This window comes from Monodon monoceros, unplaced genomic scaffold (genome assembly GCF_005190385.1).
Source record: "Monodon monoceros isolate NGI ecotype Baffin Bay Population unplaced genomic scaffold, NGI_Narwhal_1 Super_Scaffold_7, whole genome shotgun sequence".
Classification (NCBI taxonomy): Eukaryota; Metazoa; Chordata; class Mammalia; order Artiodactyla; family Monodontidae; genus Monodon; species Monodon monoceros.
The window spans coordinates 66,378,099-66,392,612 of record NW_021703784.1 but is presented as its reverse complement, the minus strand read 5'-3'; the positions used below and the strand labels follow the sequence as shown (position 1 = coordinate 66,392,612).

The 14,514-nt window shown below is 35.9% G+C and overlaps 1 protein-coding gene across 1 annotated transcript in view; it reads left to right on the top strand.

Moving 5' to 3' along the window:
• The window catches only part of COPB1 (coatomer protein complex subunit beta 1), a 32,487-nt gene extending 18,459 nt beyond the window's left edge, over positions 1-14,028 (top strand). Inside the window, exons 14-22 of the mRNA XM_029208900.1 lie at positions 400-520; positions 4,402-4,629; positions 4,794-4,973; positions 7,145-7,289; positions 8,296-8,415; positions 11,200-11,345; positions 11,958-12,047; positions 13,007-13,162; positions 13,637-14,028. Of these exons, the coding sequence (XP_029064733.1) occupies positions 400-520; positions 4,402-4,629; positions 4,794-4,973; positions 7,145-7,289; positions 8,296-8,415; positions 11,200-11,345; positions 11,958-12,047; positions 13,007-13,162; positions 13,637-13,696 (1,246 nt within the window). The 3' untranslated portion in view covers positions 13,697-14,028. The remainder of the gene's footprint in view (positions 1-399; positions 521-4,401; positions 4,630-4,793; positions 4,974-7,144; positions 7,290-8,295; positions 8,416-11,199; positions 11,346-11,957; positions 12,048-13,006; positions 13,163-13,636) is intronic.
• Positions 14,029-14,514: the final 486 nt, after the last annotated feature.

Sequence of the window (14,514 nt, the reverse complement as noted above, 5' to 3'; positions counted from 1 at the left end):
GGGCTAAATAAAGAGTTTGTGTCATATAGTCTTTGACAGTATCCTGTTGATTAACCACATTTTATAGAGGAATTTGAGGCTTAGAGAGGTTTGCAACTTACCCAGAGGGACATAATAAATAAGTAGATAAGCTGGGGTTTTAATGTAGCTCATTGGTTTCAGTATATGCACCTTTAACCATTTTCTCTTTCCCTATTCATTTAGCTCTTTTATCATTTGAAGATAAGTGTTAAAGCCATGTGATTTTTTCTTTTTCCTTTTTCATTCTGAGAGCTAAAGAGGGAACCATAATTGAGATCCCTATCACTGAAGGGTGGCACTGAGAGTATTCAGTAGGCTTCCTTGAGTCGTTGATGGCTGAGAAGTTGGTGGCTTTCACTTTCCCTGATTGCTTTGCAGACCTCCCCTGCGAGGATTCCTTCTGGATGGAGATTTCTTTGTGGCTGCCTCGCTTGCCACAACTCTGACCAAGGTTGCCTTGCGCTATGTAGCTTTGGTTCAGGAGAAGAAAAAGCAAAATGTAAGTTCATTTATCCTACATTTACCCAACAAATGAATCTTGAGAGCTTATGCTCTAGTTGGGGAAATGGACAAAGTGATATAGCATAACATATATACAACCTAATGATTGTAAAATTGACAAAGTAATGTAATAACAATAGCGCGTGATTAGTCCAGTGGAAGTGATACAAGGGTTTATGAGGTTATTTCTGCTTGCTGGGATTAGTCAGGGCCCAGTCAAGGAAATGTCTCTCCCTCCAGCATCTTCATCCTGTCAGTTACTGTCTGTTTTATCCTAGAAGTGCCTCTTAAATGTATTCCTGTTTCTACAGTTCATACCTTCATTGTAGCGTCTGACCATTCTGACTGTATGTTAATTTACAATAATGTACTTTCATTCCACCCAACCCCTACTACCATCCTTTGTGTCATTGTCCTATATTTTATTTCTACATGTCATGTTATCCACCCTGTGATGTATTGTTGTTATTTTTGCTTTAAATAGTCAGTTGTCTTTTTAGTATATATTCACCATTTCTTTCCCATTTCTTATTTATCTAGCGTCCAGACTCAGGTAGGGAAGGGGGACATACTTAGCAAGTTGTAAGAAGTTGAGAGTTGAGAACAGGACAAAGTTCACGTACCTTCCTGGGTGGGTTTTTGTTTTTGTTTTTTCATATTTTTCTTCATGGTAAAATGTACATAACATAAAATTTACCAGTTTAACTGTTCTTAAATGTACAGTTCAATGTCATTAAGTATATTCAAATTGTTGTGCAGCCATTATCACTATCCCTCTCCAGAACTTTTTCATCATCCCAAACTGAAACGACCCAGCAAACAGTAACTCCCCATACTCCCTCCCCTAGCCCCTGGCAACCACCATTCTACTCCTCTCCCCCTATAAATTTGCCTATTCTACATACCTAATATAAATGGAATCATACAATATTTGTCCTTCTGTGACAGGCTTATTTCATTTAGCATGTCTTCAAGGTTCATTTGTATGGAAGCATTGTCAGAATTTCTTTCCTTTTTAAGGCTATATAATATTTTGCTGTTTCTGTATATCCATTCATCCATTATAAATGGTCAATTTTCTTCCAAGTATTTTTTTTAATGAGAAAAAAGTTATATTTGCCCACATATTTACCACTTAACGGTGCTTTTCATTCCTTTGTATAAATGCAGATTTCTATCTGATATTTTCTTTCTGCCTAAAGAACTTGATTATTTTTATAATGTAGGTCTGCTGCTGATGAATTCTCTCAGCTTACATTTGCCTGAAAAAAATCTTTACTTTGCTTTCATTAAAAAAAAAAAATCTCTGTGGTAGAATTGTGAACGTTTTTATTTTATTTTTGTTCATATCTTTTTTCACATTGCTAAAATAATGAGTGATGTATTAAAAACTAATGAGAAAAAAAACACTCATGGTTAGAGCACTGAAGTACAAATCTTGTTAATATTGTGCTGGCGATAGATAGAAACATCAAAAGATGGAATTACATTACCAGATATAGTAACAAAAATCTTTCCTTCCTCAGAAAGAGTTCATTATGGCTTTTAATAATGATCACTTTTTCCCCTAGTAGTGATCATTTTGTGTTTTACAATACTGCAGTTTCACTTAACTTTATAACATTTTCCCATGTTATTCTAAACCCTTCCTAATCATAATAATATTTAATAGCTGCATAATAGTCCATTAGATTCTTTCATTTACTCAAACCTCCATATAATTAGACATTTTCTTTTTAGATTAGGGACTTTCAAAGGATTTTTTTTTTAATTTCCATCTTATAGATTTCCTTATAAATCCATAAATGAGGTTTAGAGGGTCGGGTAAAATTACAAGATGTATTATCTCTTTTTTATTGACTAATTTTATTTATGGGCAGCAATTTACTTTGTAACTCTCTGTGGGCCATTATTTATTTATTCAGGTCTTGTCTGTTCTTTAAATTATGCTTTTTAGAAATCTCCAGCATTTTATGTCTCAGTTCTGCAAGTTGGGAGACCATTTGCTGATACCTGCTTAAGAGAACTGGATTTCTGGTAACATACCTGGTTCAGCAAGTTTGTGACCTTTGATACGAGGCAGAAGGAAGTTTGGTTGTTTATCACCATACCGGCTCTCCTTCATTTATGCCTTTTCCGACACTCTTCATTTTTTCATGTAGATCTGACTTTCTCTCTGGTATCATATACCTTCTGCCTAAAGATTTTGCTTTAACTTTTCTTGTAGTGCAGGTCTGTTGGCAGTTAATTCTTTTGGTTTTTGTTTGTCTGAAAAAGTCCTTCTCCTTCATTTTTGAAAGATATCTTTGCAGATGTAGCATTCTAGGTTGACAGTTTTTTTCTTTTAGTACTGTAGAGATGTTGCTTCATTGTCTTCTGGCTTTCCGTACTATCAAGATGTAGCTCCTGTGTCTCTGTGTGGAATGTGTCCCGTTTTCTTCTGGCTTGTTTTGGATTTTCTCCTTATCACTATAATTTCAAGTTTCAGTAATTTGATTAGGATATGCTTTGGTGTGGTTTTCTTGTTTGCTTTTGGTTCATTGAGCTTCTTGGATATGTGGTTTTGTAGTTTTCATCAAATTCAGGAATTTTTTGGCCGTTATTTCTTTAGCTACTTTTTTCTGTCCCCCTCCTCTTTCCCCTCCTTCTGGAGACAATATCTAGGCTCAAAGGATTATCACACTTACTCTTCTGAGGTTCTTTCCCAGGCTTCTGGTAGTTTTTTCACGTATGTATGCTGATCAATACTTAGCCAAAGACATTTTGACAAAGATATAAAGCATGTGTCAGGATAATGCTACATGAGACTAAAAAAGTAAGTCGAATTCACTGGTGGAAGACCTTGAATAGCAGGCTGAGTGATAGGGACTTCAACATGAAGGCTGTAGGAAATCATTGAAGGTATTTGCATGTGGAGTGAAATGATTGAATAGCAGGCTGAGTGATAGGGACTTCAACATGAAGGCTGTAGGAAATCATTGAAGGTATTTGCATGTGGAGTGAAATGATTGGTGCCCAATAAAGATTAAGATAGTAGGTAACCACACTTAGCATCACCAGTAACAGGACAACCTGACATTATGTGCCTCCTAATGCAATACAATAAGATAATGCAAAACATTACCTATCTTGTACTCTAACTAAAAGTGGAGAACATTCTGTAGAACAGCTAGCCTGGGCTCTTTAAAAGAAATCATTGTGATGGAAAACAACACAGAAAACCAGGGGACTGGTCTAGGTTAAAAGGGGCTAAGGAGAATAATAGTCAAATAAAATGCATGAAACTGGTCCTGGGTTAAAAAAAAAAAAACATTTTGTGACAATTAGGAAGATTTAGTTCAATTTGGAGTGTAGTAGATATATTTTGGAACTGTTACATTTCTTAAGTGAGATGATGATATTATGATTATAAAGGAAACTGTCCTGATCCTTAAGAGATGTATGCTAAATATTTATGAATTAAAGATTCTTACTTTCATATGTTAAGCCAAAAAAATAAGTGTACCTATATAGGTAGAGTAAGAAAGCAATTATAGCAGAATATTAACAATCCGTGAAGTGTATCATTCTTTTAACTTTCCGTAGTTGGAAAGATAAAAGATAGCATTGGCCTGTGAGGGGTTAGAGTAAGAGAAAATAGTTTAAAAACCACTTCTGTCTATCAGTTAAGGGTTAATGAAGATTTTAGAGGGTGGCAGTTAGAATAGAAAGGAGGGAAAAGGGTGCAAAAAAACAGGGAGATAAAATCTAAAATATTTGAAATCTTATTCAGGTGAAGTGAAAATTAGGTTTATTTCTTGGATTGTGAGTTATAATAAAGTGACATTATTGCATTTGGAGAAGCCTGACAATAAATAAGCCATTTCTTTCCTTATCTAGTCTTTTGTTGCTGAGGCCATGTTGCTCATGGCCACTATCCTGCATTTGGGAAAATCCTCTCTTCCTAAGAAGCCAATTACAGATGATGATGTAGATCGAATTTCCCTGTGCCTCAAGGTCTTATCTGAATGCTCACCTTTAATGAATGACATTTTCAATAAGGAATGCAGACAGTCCCTTTCTCACATGTTATCTGCTAAACTTGAAGAAGAGAAATTATCCCAAAAGGTAAGGTATATATGATAAAGCCATAATAGTGCTTTTTGGTTTTATTGTTGTTGCTGTTGGTTTTTCAGTCCTCATGTGTGAGGGCTTGTCCCTGTTGAAGGCCTACAAAAAGCTATCTTTTTTTCCATATTAAAGAGAGATGGTATATTGTATTTTCAACACAGAAAGAATCTGAAAAGAGGAATGTGACAGTACAGCCTGATGACCCCATTTCCTTCATGCAACTAACTGCTAAGAATGAAATGAACTGCAAGGAAGATCAGTTTCAGCTGAGTTTGCTGGCAGCAATGGGTAACACACAGAGGAAAGAGGCAGCAGATCCCCTAGCATCTAAACTTAACAAGGTAACAAAATGTCAAATACACTGGTGAGTTATTTAAATTGGCTACTTAAGAAAGTAGTAATCAGGAAGTTGTTGGTCTTGCTGTTTTTAAAAGGAAAAATAACTAGTACAGCATCAGTTTTTGTCAAGTTACTCTGATTGATAGGTTCATTAAACATGAATTGAAACTCGGTGCAGCCTGATACTTTACTATATGATGGCACTGTTAAGTCCCAGAGATGAGTTTTAACTTGTTCCAGTTGTGTGTCAAATTACCACAAAGTGAAACATAGCGCTGAGGGATCCTTAGTGGTTGACTAAAACTTTTAAAAGGGCACTAGCCTCTTCCCCAATACCCTGCCCTCAAGTTTCTCCTGCCCCCTGCTACTTTAAACAGGACAATTACACTTTTATAGTCTTAATATATTGAGTTCTGAATAGGATTTCATTAGGAAAATTGTTCTAATCTCTCTCTACTCAGATGTTAAATTTACAAATCTGGTTTAATCCTTCCTCCATTAGATGAGTAACATTCTCAAATTGGTTTTGTTGACCAAGATAAGATCAGTGGCAGAATAGGAACTACTGAAACACTTTTCTCCCTTAGAATTGGGAATTGATATTGACAATATTACAGTTATAAAATTTTTCAATTTATTTTTTAAAATTGTGGTAAAGTTTACATAACATCAAATTTACCCTCTTAACTATATTTAAGTGTACAGTTCAGTGGCATTAAGTATAGTCACGTTATTGTGCAACCATCACCACCGTCTATATCCCCTGAACTTTTTTCATCTTGCAAAGCTGAAACTCTATACCCATTAAACAATAATTCCCCATTCCCTTCTTCCCTCAGCCCTTGGCAACCACATTCTACTTTTTATCCCAATGAATTTGACTATTCTAGGTACCTTATGTGGAACCATACAGTTTTATCCTTTTGTGATTGGTTTAGTTCACTTAGCCTAATGTCTTCAAGGTTCATCCATTTTTTAGCATGTGTCAGAATTTCTTTCCCCTTTAAGGCTGGGTATACTTCACTGTGAATATATACCACGTTTTGTTTATCCATTCATCTGTTGATGGACATTTCGGTTGCTTCCACCTTTGGCTGTTGTGAATAATTCTGCCATGAATGTGGACGTTCGGATATCTCTTCGAGGTTCTGCTTTCATTTCTTTTGGGTTAAACCCAGAAGTGGAATTGGTGGATCATAGTGATTCTGCTTTAATTTTTTGAGGACCACTATACTGTTTTACATGGCAGCTGCACTGTTTTACATTCCAACCTTCAATGCAGAAGGATTCTGATTTCTCCATATCCTTGCCAACACTTCCTTTTTATTTCTTTTGTAGTAACCATCCTAGTGGATGTGAAGTGATATCTTGTTGTGGTTTTGATTTTCATCTCCCTAATGATTAGTGATGTTGGGCATCTTTCTGTGTGCTTATTGGTCATTTATATATCTTCTTTGGAGAAACGTCTATTCAAGTCCTTTGCATATTTTTTAATCTGGCTGGTTGTTTTCTTTGTGTTGAGTTGTAAGATTTCTTTATATATTCTGGGTACAAGGCCCTTATCAGATGTATGATTTGCAGATATTTTCTCCCATTCTGTGGGTTGTCTTTTCACTCTGCTAATAGTGTCCTTTGATGTACAAAAGTTTGTAATTTTGATGTAGTCCAATTTACCCATTTTTTTCTTTTGTTGCTTATGTCTTTGGTGACAATATTACATTTTTAAAGTGTTATATATACTCTGGATGTTTTTTAAAAAATTTTTTTTGGTCGGGGAACATCTAAAAATTTATCTTTGTGGAATTACAAGTGTTTCTTGCTTGTAATTATTTTTCCTGAGTTTGGGTAACAGCTAGTGAGTTTAGGTGCTTAGGGATTTAACTGAAAATGTATGCAAATCTATTCAGTTCCTAAGTTAGGATAATGTTTAATGCATTTGCTGAACATATTTAACGTCTTTCTACTACTGAGCTGTAAAGTGTAGGACCTGTTATTTTTAATGTCTAAGTTTCAGTTACCATGTCTACATTACAAAACAATTTTATTATACATTTCAAATGACTGGTCTAATCTAAGCACACCTGTTAATTACCTAACAGACTTAGTCATTTGGCTAGGATATGTTTGGTTAAATTGTCTCAGTCATTTGATTATCTTTATTTTTGTTTGACAGGTCACCCAACTGACAGGTTTCTCAGACCCTGTATATGCAGAAGCTTATGTTCATGTCAACCAGTATGATATCGTCCTGGACGTACTTGTTGTGAACCAAACCAGTGATACCTTGCAGAACTGCACGTTAGAGTTAGCTACTCTGGGTGAGGAAATTTACCATAACAGAAAGATATCGTTACATAGTAAATCTTTATGACAGATTGTTAAGAGAAGTGCACAAGTCTTAGTATAAGAATTCTCTTGAGCCCTTTGTGACATTTTGAATCAAGTCTTAGTTTTATATTTAGTCTCCTTCTACTCCAATTTTCTGAACCTTTGTGATACTGACTTTCTTATGCTTATGTTCTTGGTATTCAGTGAGCTTAATCTAGCATATGTCAGTTTTTCTAGATTAAATAAGAGCTGTTTAAGTTACAGATTTACCAAGTAGTTTTAAGTTTTAATTGCTTTAGTACAGAACTAGGTATTTTCTGAGCCCATTACTAATACATACCATGTGTGGCCAAAGTAATACATCATTATCACATTTAGCAATGTGAGATTTTTTTTTTTCTTCTTCTTTATATAGACACATGAATCAGACTTTCTCTGGTCATTTATACATATGGCTTTGAAGTTGGAAAGTATAAATTGCATACAGGAACAGTGCACTGCCCCTAGGAAATTCCATATGGCTTAAACAAGAGTTAAGGGACTTTAAGACATCAAGGGAGAACAGTTCTGCCCTGTCTTCCTCAGCATAGCTTGAGGCCTATATAAAGAACTGTTTCTAAGAATTTGCAGTCCTTTCTTCAGATTGTTTTATCTTTGTAATGGAGTGTATAGTTTAAGACTTAAGCTTTTGAGACATCTGTATCCATTCACTGAAATAAAGCAGTATGCCCAGAGTACCCCCGCCCTGCCCTCCCCCACACACATGAATTAAATATAGAATTATTCTGAGAAGCCTATTACCTTTTAAAAGAAAATGTGCATTTTGATGTGAATAATAGTGTTAAATGATTTCTTTATTTTTCCTTATATTTGAATCATAACCTTTCTCTTGTTCCTTGTTTTGCTAGAAACTATTGAGCTATATACATTTTAAGGTTTTACGATTGGAGAGGTTAATATTTATGTCCTTTTAGCCATGTCTAAATTTTTTTTCAGGGGACCTGAAACTTGTGGAAAAGCCATCTCCTTTGACTCTTGCTCCACATGACTTTGCAAATATTAAAGCTAATGTGAAAGTAGCATCAACAGAAAATGGAATAATTTTTGGCAATATAGGTAAGGAATTGTTTTATAGCATGTGATGTTTGGATACTTTATTAAAGAATTTCTGTAATGAGTAGCTGTGTGACATTTCTTGAGGACAGGACTTGAATCCATTCATGCATTCATTCGTTTATGGGGCATCTGCTATGCTATTCAGTGTTGTACCGTGTTCTGGATATACAGAAATGAACCAGATAGAGTCACTGTCCTCAAACTGTCAAGCAAAAGGAGGAGAGAGATAAATAATAGATTAGAATACAATGTGATAATGGCTAGTTTATATACTATGTGCTTTGGGATCATAGAGGGAAAATGCTAACAGTATAGAAGGCTTTATAAAGGAGGAAGGTATATTATCAAAGGATAACATTTGAACTGGGTCTCAAACCGTGTATAGGCATTTGTTGCCGGGCCACCTAGGAATTAGCTTGTACAGAGGTATTAAGGCAATAAGCTTTCTTTTTTAAAAAAGCAATTTCTGGGGCTTCCTTGGTGGCGCAGTGGTTGAGAGTCCGCCTGCCGATGCAGGGGACACGGGTTCGTGTCCCGGTCCGGGAAGATCCCACATGCCGCGGAGCGGCTGGGTCCGTGAGCCATGGCCACTGAGCCTGCGCGTCCGGAGCCTGTGCTCCACAACGGGAGAGGCCACAGCAGTGAGAGGCCCACGTACCAAAAGAAAAAAAAGAAAAGCAATTTCTGTGGTAGGAACAAAAAAATCTCTGTCCTCAGATAGCTTCTAGTTGAGTAAGGGAAAACAGATATGTGAAGTAGATATGTGCAGTACATAACGGTAAGTGCTATGAAAGAAGGCTGTGCTGGGTGAAGTGGAAGTCTATTAAGAGATTGGGTCGGTTCTCTCAGAGTGGTGGGGGGTTGGGAGGAAAGGTAAAGGAAAGGCTTTGTGGAGGAGCTGAAGCTCAAGTGGGGTTTTAAAAGATCAGTAAATGGTCTACAGATAGAGATTCAGTTAGAACAAATGCAAGTAGTTTGATATACCTGGAGTCTAGAGTGTGCTAGAGGGTGGTGGTAGAAGAGAAGGAGGTTGGGAAGGTTAGTGGCAGCTATATTATACTTGTCATGCTAAGAATTTCGGACTTTATCCTGGATATAGAGGGGAGCCATTAAGGAATTACTAGTGAGTGAGTTACATGATTAAATATTTCTGTGGCAGCACTAAAGAAGACTGATTGGAAGAGGCAAGAAGATTAACTAGTAGACTTGCAGTAGCACAGGTGAGAGATGATGGAGAGTTTAAACCCACACAGTAGTGGTTGGGATGGAGAGAAGGGCTGAATATAATAGATACTTAAGGAGATAGAATGTCCAGGACATGGTTACTGATTGAAGAGAAAGTGGCTAGAGCAACGCTCAGATTTCCTGCTTGGGTATGTTGGGTTGGTGTTTATGTTAATCACCAAAACGGAACATAGGAGAGAAGGACAGATTTGAGAGAGATGATAAGTTAAACTTGAGGTTAAGTAATGAAGTGTCTTAAGTTATTGAAGGGCAGTTTGAGATGAGTCTGGAACTTGAACGAGAGGTAAAGTAGAGATGAATATTTGTTTTAAAACCATAGAAATGGAAGAAATCACCCAAAGAAGGCATAAAGAGTGAGAAGAAGGGAAATTTGAAAACCGAATCCGAGAGAACGGCAATATTAAGAGCTGTTTGGAGTTTTTATTCAGGGTAGTATTAAAGCTGGTCAGAGAAGGAGAAGCCTGCAAAGGAAGTGTGGTTAGAGAAGCAAGGAAAAATTCTGAAGAAGTATCGGCAGCTGCAGAAGATCCCTAAGAGAAGGGCCCTTTGGATTTGACAATCAGTGATAATAAAACGTTTCTTATGACCTGTCTTGGGCAGTGGTGGTGGATTGAAGACTGCATAGGATGTGGAGAAATAAAGATAGTGAGTGTAGGCCACTCTGAGTGTACGACCTTGGTTTTGATAAGAATGAGAGAGGGCAGTAGCCAGAAGAGAAATAAAGGATGAGGGAAGATTTTTTTTTTGACGATGAGAGGACCTTGACTATGTTTATAAACTATAAGGGAAGAAAGTCAGTAAAGAATATGAAGGTAAAGACGAAAGAGGTAATGATTGATGGAATGAGGTCCTGAACCAAAGCAGGCATCACAGATGGCAGCAAGTATGAACCTTGAAGAGCAGAGGCGGTACTTGTCTGATAGGAAAGGTAAGTAGGTGAAAGTTGATTCAGAGAAAGATACATTTATTTTTAGAGGTGGGGTTGAAAATTAAAGGAACTTAGTCTTGGTAACCTTAGTTTTCTCCAAAAGTAGGGTGGGGGAATGTCAAGAAAACAGGCTAAAAAAAAGGTAGGCTCCAGTCAGATTATGACTTTCTACCGTGGAAGAAACAGTTACAGAAGAAAAGGTCTTGTATCATTACGTACTATGGCTCAGCAGTATTCATCCAGAAATATTAGTTAAGCATGTGCATGAGAACACTACTACCTGTGTATCCTTCTACAGTGTCTAACACTGCAACTGCTATGTAAGCACTCACTGAGTTTGAATCCTGGCCTCCACCACTTAACCAGTTCTGTGACCTTGAGCCACTTAATTAAGTTATCTTTGTTTTTACTTCTCTATAAGATGGAAAATAATAATACTATAACATAGGATTGATGGTCATATTAAATAGGTAATAATTTGTAAAACATAGAGCCTACTATATAATCAAAACTATTTGCTAATGTCATAGTTGTTACTTGGAAATATTAAAAATTTTTAATTAAAATTTGCCTTTGGTGATTGGCGATCTTTTTATATGTGTATATTGCAGTTTATGATGTCTCTGGAGCAGCAAGTGACAGAAATTGTGTGGTCCTCAGTGATATTCACATTGACATCATGGACTATATCCAACCTGCAACTTGCACTGATGCTGAATTCCGTCAGATGTGGGCCGAATTTGAATGGGAGAACAAAGTTAGTCCTTGGGAGATTTCCTTGAACTCCTTATGTTTCTTTTTGGCTAGTGTTGAGGGATTCTCTGATAAAATTAATCCCTCTAATAAGTGTCAGATGTGAAAAGCAAAGTCTTTCAATATCTGTGCTTACAAATTAGCTTTAACTGGAAAGCATGCAAGTGGTTTGGTTAAGTTACGGTTTTAAATTGGTGAGAGTAACAGTTCTATAATTAATCTGATTGTTCAAGACATTATAAACAATGTTCCATCCCTTGTATGTATGAATAGTAACTTGCCATTGAATCCAGTGTCCAGTAGAAGCTTTGCAAAGTCAGTGCCTGCTAGGGAGCTTTGTTCCTGTAAGCCTTGATTTTTATTAGAAATATTTTATATACAGCATGTTGATTGTCTGTGAAGTTATCTGTATCTGAAAGTTCTGATACCAACCTACAGTTTGTTGGATTTTGTAGATGTCATTTACTTTTTGTTGCCCACCCTTTCCACCTAAATACTTTGAAGGAGATTCTAATATGACATACGAATGATTGTCTTTTCAACCCCAAGATAAGAAATTCACAACTTTCTTAAAGTAAGAGCTATAACCTCGACTTTTTTCTCTCCCTCTGTACAGGTGACAGTTAACACAAATATAGTTGATTTAAATGACTATTTACAGCACATATTAAAGTCAACCAACATGAAATGCCTCACTCCAGAGAAGGTAAAATTTGCCCTTGTACTTCTTAAATCTGATAGAGAGTAAGATGGTAGATTCTTGGCTTTCTTGTATTTCCTCTAGTGTATTTTGGTATTATTTAGCCTGAGGAAAGCAGTGTCATTCTGGACCAGCTAAAAGAAGTTATCCCATAGAATGTATGAATCTGCTCACTGCTTTCTACTGGAATAGGAACAATATCTGCTTGTTCCTAGTGCAGTGACCCAACTGAATAATCACATTGGTTTTTCTTTTCAGTCTTCTCCCTTTTGGCTAAAGGCTTATTCCACAGTAGTTCACAATACTGGATTAGAAAATGTCCATGATCTCTTCTGTTGGCTCTGATTGTGGGTCATAATATATCTGCTCAAGTATGGAATTGTTAATGTACTTTGATTTTCTGCTGTGTTTGTGTATGTATGAAAAAAGACTAGAAAGAAAGACCAAAAAGTGAAGATTGCCAGGGAATTCCCAGGAATTTGTTTTTCTTTATACAATTTCTGCTAACCTTGTAATATTGATTTAATCATAAAAGAATGCTGCCATACAAGTAGGTTTTAACTCATATTAGTCTATTGAACAAATACTCCAACAAGCATTATATGCCCAGTACTCTGTGAGCTGCTGGATGTACAAAAAAGAACAAAATAAAAACAGTCTCTTCCTTCATGGAGCTCAGGGTCTGGTATGGGAGGCAGGCAGACAGCTGTAAACAAAGAACATATAAATACAAATGAGGATAGGTGCTATTTCTTTAAAATCAGTTTTTTTGAGGTATAATATAGACGCAGTAAAGCTCACACTCTTTACATTTATAGTTCTATGAGTGTCAACAAATTCACACAGTCATGTAACTACTACCACATGGTAAGTCCTGTTTTAAGTGGTAATTTTCCTATGCTATTTGGTCTTGCTTATGTGTAGTTCTCTAGTAGAGTATTGAATTCATCACAAATTTCTTCCAGGCACTTTCTGGTTACTGTGGCTTTATGGCAGCCAACCTCTATGCTCGTTCCATATTTGGAGAAGATGCACTTGCAAATGTCAGCATTGAGAAGCCGATTCAACAGGGACCAGAGGCCCCTGTTACTGGCCACATAAGAATTCGTGCAAAGAGTCAGGTAACAGTTGTGTTTTTTTGAGATGGTCTCTGAACTAAATAAAAAGAGAAATAATTTATGTCTCTTTATTTTCTATATGTATCATCCTCTGTCGTACCAGTGTTTCATGCATTAGATGCATGTATATTCATAATAGTAGTATCCTTGAATAGAAATATGACTTTACTTCATTAAAATAGCCCACCTTTTGGGCCACTCATTCTGTTTGTTTGCTTAAAATCAGATTAATTCCCATGGGGTGTTTGTGAAATGGGTTCTTCAGAGTTTTTTGAAATCCAAGCTACAAATCTGGTGACTATTTGTAAATCTAGCACTAAAAGTACTTAACCAAGTAAAGTTTTGGTGAGTCTCTTTTGTACATCCTTGGTTTCATTGTTGATGTGGTATCATTGCATGGAGGCTTGGTTAAGATAGAATAACCTACTGATTGTACATAGTTTCAATAATTATAAACATCTTCATTCTTTCTTATAGGGAATGGCCTTAAGTCTTGGAGATAAAATCAACTTGTCTCAGAAGAAAACTAGTATATAAGAATAAACAAAAAAGTCCTTGCAGCTTTACAGTTAAAATTTAGGTATGGGCTTACTGGACTCCAACATATTTTGTACTCTTTTGTGCTTTATGTTATATAGAATCTGAGTTCATGCTGAATGCATTCCAGCCAATAATTTATCGCCTTTCCCTTAAATCAAGATTGATTTTAAAATTATAGTTTGTCTTTTGTTTTAACAGTTCTGAATGTTGTCCTCAAAGTATATAATGTTTCTCACATGTATCAAGACCATTTTCACAGTACAATAAACAGATCTATTCCTAAATCTTTTGTTTTGTAAACAAATGTGTTATTACATAATTTTAGTTATGAGAAATGGATTTCTTTTAGTTGGGTTATAGATTTCTATTATAAATTTAAATTGCTGTTTGAGTCGTGAATATATGAACTTTATTAAGAGAATTTACAAATGCAGTGATGTGAAATGAGATAGGCCTTGATTTACTTGACTGATTTTTACTAATTTAATATTCTAACATCAGCATCTGTAAGAATGCCTTATCATGTTCTAAAGGGCTTTTCTCTGAAATTTAGATCCAGGAAGATGGTATCAAATACCTTGAGAAAACAGGTCCATCTTCATTTTAAAAGAGTACTATGAACTCTGACTAAAATAAACACACTATTAATTATCCTGAATCATAATGAAAAGTAGATAATCCAAAATAGATTTTTTAATCATTCAACTTTAGCTTTGGGTATTCTTTTATGTTTGTTAGGAATTAAATTAATTCCAGCCAGTTACTTGAGCTGCACTGGGAGGATTCAAAAAGCTGTCCTGTTTCCATGTTGCCTC